The sequence below is a fragment of the Chinchilla lanigera genome, unplaced genomic scaffold, assembly GCF_000276665.1.
Source record: "Chinchilla lanigera isolate Chin_1 unplaced genomic scaffold, ChiLan1.0 scaffold00183, whole genome shotgun sequence".
NCBI classification, from domain to species: Eukaryota; Metazoa; Chordata; class Mammalia; order Rodentia; family Chinchillidae; genus Chinchilla; species Chinchilla lanigera.
In genome coordinates, this window is record NW_004955584.1 from 1,036,631 (window position 1) to 1,041,506 (window position 4,876).

The 4,876-nt window shown below is 53.7% G+C and overlaps 2 protein-coding genes across 2 annotated transcripts in view; both read left to right on the forward strand.

Annotated features, from left to right (window-relative positions):
* The window catches only part of Rps5 (ribosomal protein S5), a 4,408-nt gene extending 587 nt beyond the window's left edge, over nt 1–3,821 (forward strand). The window contains exons 2-6 of the mRNA XM_005414373.2: nt 245–353; nt 2,522–2,731; nt 2,825–2,953; nt 3,539–3,637; nt 3,715–3,821. Coding sequence (XP_005414430.1) covers nt 246–353; nt 2,522–2,731; nt 2,825–2,953; nt 3,539–3,637; nt 3,715–3,783 — 615 coding nt within the window. The 5' untranslated portion in view covers nt 245 and the 3' untranslated portion in view covers nt 3,784–3,821. The remainder of the gene's footprint in view (nt 1–244; nt 354–2,521; nt 2,732–2,824; nt 2,954–3,538; nt 3,638–3,714) is intronic.
* Nucleotides 3,822–3,928: 107 nt separating this feature from the next.
* Nucleotides 3,929–4,876, forward strand: part of Rnf225 (ring finger protein 225) — a 1,872-nt gene continuing 924 nt past the window's right edge. Inside the window, exons 1-2 of the mRNA XM_005414420.2 lie at nt 3,929–4,335; nt 4,497–4,871. Coding sequence (XP_005414477.1) covers nt 4,581–4,871 — 291 coding nt within the window. The 5' untranslated portion in view covers nt 3,929–4,335; nt 4,497–4,580. The remainder of the gene's footprint in view (nt 4,336–4,496; nt 4,872–4,876) is intronic.

A 4,876-nucleotide genomic window follows, 5' to 3' on the forward strand; every position in this document is an offset into this window, starting at 1 on the left:
GCTCCTGGCCGGTGTGGTGCGTGGGCGGCCGCCTCGCTCGCGGGGCGTTAGCGCGGGCTCCGCGTGGCGGCCGCAGAGCGGGCGACCACCGGCTCCTGGAAGGAGACGCGCTGCTTACCCTTGAGCGCCGTTCCAAGAGCCGGGAGAGACGCCGCACCGCTAGTCCGCGGAGTGGGTCTGCCTAGGAGAGCGGAGCGCGGCTGCCGGGGCTCCGACCGTTTCCCCCTTCCCTCGGCCCCTCCAGGATGACCGAGTGGGAGACCGCTGCGCCGGCAGTGGCCGAGACCCCTGACATCAAGCTCTTCGGGAAGTGGAGCACTGACGATGTACAGATCAATGACATCTCCCTGCAGGTGAGTGGGCCGTGATGGTCTTCCTGCCGCGAGTGTAGGTTCTTCCGGGAGGGGACTCTGCGGAGTTGCAGTTTTCCCACCAAGTCGACAGTCGAAGGCATTTCAGGAAAAGAAGAGATGGCTGGACTTCCACGTCCACTTTCACCCCTACCCCCTACTAACAACTGAACTTGGGGCCTTCCACCTTTTCTGTTTTTGTGATGGGATCTCAGACTGTTTCCTGAGCTGGTCTCAAACTTACGGTGCTCCCACCTCAGCCTCCGAATATGCTGAGATTACAGGTATGTGCCGCAACACCTACCTACTATCCGTTCTTTGTAACGTGCTGCCCAAGGGTTACCGCAGTTTTTGTGGTGAGATAGTGTTTTCTCTAGGAGCGTGGTATTCCATGTATTCTTCTGTCAGGTTTGACTCTGCTGTAGGGAAATAATAATTACTGGCTGTTGTGGGCCTGGGTAGCACTCGTCCAGCACATTCAAGGCTCACTGAAAGTAAAATCCACCCCTTGAAAGGAGGAGCCAACATCGTTCTTTTCCGTGTGGATAACAGATTGTCCAGCACTAACCAATTGAAAGATCTCGGCATACTTTTAAAAATTTCATTGCCTGCCCGTGGATGTATGAGTTTATTGCTGAACTTTGAATTACATCCCATTGGTGTCTATGACTGTGTTTGTCAGTAGCAGTCTTTATTACTGAAGCTTTATAAAAAGTTTCGAAGTCACTGTGAGTGCTTCTCACATGAGGGGGTGGGTATTGAACCCAGGTTCTTTGCACTGAGTTATATCCCCAACCCTTTTTGAGACAAGGTTTCATAAGTCACTAAGTTGCACGGGCTGGGTTCCTTGTGATCCTGCATCAGCCTCCCACAGTGCTGGGATTACAGGCATGTGTGACCATACCACCTCTGGCTTCCTGCTTTATTCTTGCTCTCATATTCCTTTACACATAAATGTTTCTTCCTGCCAGAACTTAATGAATTTCATGGACTTTAGGAATTATAACTTTTATTGCCCCTCCCTTTAGTAAATGTTGTATTTTGTAATTGCATTTTTATAAACAAATAGAAACGATTTATAATTATTTTCTTCCCTTTTGTTTTATTTATTTAGAGATAGGCTTTCACTACACTATGTAGTTCAGACTGGCCTTAATCACACTATGTAGGATTTAGCAATTATGCCTGAAGGATAATTCAGGCCTTTTTCATTCTGAAATGTCTGGTATTTTTTTTCCATGGGTTTGTTTTGGGAAGTCTTTTTTTCTTTTTTTGGCAGAGTTTTTGCCACGTTGCCTAGGCTGGGCTTCATCTTGCAGTTTTCCAGCCCCAGCCTCCCAGATTGCTGGAATTGAAGGCATGTGCCATTATGCCTACCTTGTATATGTTCTCACATGCAAGAGATACAGTGGCCTTAGCACTCTAGTAGGAGGGTCAGTGGCAGTCCCGTTGGCATGCACATAGCTTTGCTGCCTTTTAAATCTTTCAAGGTTAACATTTTGGCATTTTTCTAGATATTTTCTTTTAAAATACTGGTTCTCACTGTGGGCTGGTGGTTCCTGTCTATAGGAGGCATTCTGCGATATGTAGAAACACTTTAGGTGTCAGAATTGAGGGTGCCAGGCACACACTCTTATAATTCTAGTGGCTCAGGGACTCAAGCATGAGGATCATAAGTTCCGGCCCAGCCTGGGAATTAGTGAGACAGTGAGATCCTGTCTCAACAAATTCAAAAAGGGGCCAGACATGGTGACACTTGCCTGTAATCCCAGTACTTGGGAGGCTGAGGCAGAAGGATCACTGTGAGTTCAAGGCCAGCCTGAATTAGAAGGTCCTATCTTAAAAAAATAAAAAGTTTAGAGGCTGGTGATACAGCTCCATGGGAAAGCCCCGGGTACAGTCCTGAGTACTGCAGAAACAGAAATTGTGGAGGGTATTGCTAAACATTGTGGAGTAGATACTGTAGTCTCCCAAATGTCCAGAATGTAGTTGAGGAACAACACTGTGAAACCCAAAGTCACATTCCTTGCTCCCTCAGTAGTAATTTGGCAAGTGGGGATCATGCTGCGTTGGCAGAGTGGGGTTGCAGATAGCTGGCACTTCCTTGTGAGGTGCTAGGCCTTTCCCTGGCAGAACCCATCTTGCTTCTGACTGTGTGGCCCCCTGCCCAGGATTACATTGCAGTGAAAGAGAAGTACGCCAAGTACCTGCCCCACAGTGCGGGGCGCTATGCTGCCAAGCGGTTCCGCAAAGCACAGTGCCCCATAGTGGAGCGACTCACCAACTCCATGATGATGCACGGCCGCAACAACGGCAAGAAGCTCATGACGGTGCGCATCGTCAAGCATGCCTTCGAGATCATCCACCTGCTCACTGGCGAGGTAGTGCTTTGGGGCCACAGTGCTGGCAATAACACATGCCAAGTTCTGGCGCACATACCAGCGTGTCATTGCTCATGACCCCTCCTCTGCCAGAACCCTCTGCAGGTCCTGGTGAACGCCATCATCAACAGTGGCCCTCGGGAGGACTCTACACGCATCGGGAGAGCAGGGACAGTGAGGCGGCAGGCGGTGGATGTGTCCCCACTGCGCCGGGTGAATCAGGTGGGTCTGGGGCCTGTGCGGGTGGCAGGGAAAGAACAGCCACTGGGTCTGGGTGGAGTCCCGTCTGGGCAGGTAGGCTCATCCATCCCTGTACATATTTTACCTGGAGCCTCACTTCCTCCAGGAAAGCTTCCTGGATTCCTACCCTGTGCCATCCCAGCTCCAACTCCTCCCTCGCCCCACTACACCTGTAAAACTTAGGGGGCATTGGTGGGAGTATTCTTTGTTCTTGGACCATTTAAGGTTCCTTTGCTGTTATAGTGAAGTTTCTCTGAATGACTTGAGGAGGTGTAAGAGCAAGCCTTGCTGGGAATGTAGCTCAGTGGCATAGTGCATCTGTAGCATGCTTGGGGCCCTGGGTTTAATCGCCAGCACTGCAAAACAACAACAAAAAAAGGAATCAGATTTTTAAAAAAGTATTAATAAGAGCAAGACTGATTTTTCAAGTCTTGCTGGTGTTCTTGGGATGTGGAGGCAGAGGGATCTGTCTAGCAGGATGTTGCCTCTTACTCTCTCAGGAGGGTTGGCATATTTAGCCACTGTTGAACTTGGGCCATGTGCTGAGCCTTTCCCTGTGCTCTGCAGGCCATCTGGCTGCTGTGCACCGGTGCCCGGGAGGCGGCCTTTCGGAACATCAAAACCATTGCTGAGTGCCTGGCAGATGAGCTCATCAATGCTGCCAAGGTGGGTGAGGAGGTCATTTTGAAGTGGTCATGGGGGGGATCGCCTAGCACCTAGAGCTGACATCTGTCTCCTTGCAGGGCTCTTCCAACTCCTATGCCATCAAGAAGAAGGATGAATTAGAGCGTGTAGCTAAGTCCAACCGCTGATTTTGCAGCTGCTGCCCAATAAACTATGCCCATGGCCAGCCCTGCTATTTGCTGTGTTGTTTGGGGTGGCTGGAAGCCTTGGGGATGCTCACCTTCTTGCACAGCTGTTGGCTGATGGGAACTGTACAGTCAGAGCTGGAGCTGGTCACTTAGGTTCAGCAGGCTCTGGGAACCACAGGATGGGGCTGCCTGTACCTCCCAGCCCCTGGCACGTTGGCGGGAGCTGTGTGGCACTTTGGGGTTCTGAGCCATTCCTTGGAACCATCCGTTGGTGAAAAAAAGAGGCCTAGTATCTGCTGGCTTCTCTGTTCCCCTGGTGGACACTGCACAGGGGTCTGGGGTTCCCCTCCCTGGTCACCACCCCTCAGTCGCCCCCGCCATCCACCTAGTCAGGCTGCTACTCACCCTGGGCGGGGAGTGTGGCCCGACGGGTTCCACGGGTGCGTGCAGAGGGTGGTCCCCGCCTCAGGGAGGGGCACTTGGGTACCTGGCCTCAGTCTGACAACAGAAGGGCCACAACAGGGACGAGCTGCAGACTGGAGGCCTCCGCAGGTATGGGGCTGCGGGCTAGGGAGGGCTGGGCTGGTCTCAAACCCCTGCCAGGCTCCTGTCTGATGGTCCCGGGCTCTCCCTGGAGCATCTGCTGCCACCTTCCTGGGCCTTTCGGGCTCCTGGTCTATTCAGCTGACTCCCCGGTGTCTTCTTGCCCCCAGACTCTTCAGGGGTGTCCTTTTCCTCAACTGTTGCTCCCCGTCCAACCCTGAGCCAGCTCTGCGTCTGATCTCCCGGTGGCCCGCATGCCCTGCCCTCGGCCGCCCTGGCTCCGCCGCCCGCGCAGCCCGCAGGAAGGCGCGGAGGAGGAGCCCGGAGAGGGAGACGGCAGCCCGGGCGCGGGCCCCATGCTGTCCCCCGCGTCCCCCACCGAGTGCCTCATATGCGTGTCGCCCTTCGACGGCGCCTTCAAGCTGCCCAAGCGCCTGGACTGCGGCCACGTCTTCTGCCTCGAGTGCCTGGCGCGGCTGTCCCTGGCCACGGCGGGCGGCGGCGACGCGGTGTCCTGCCCCGTGTGTCGCGCGGCCACGCGCTTCGCCCC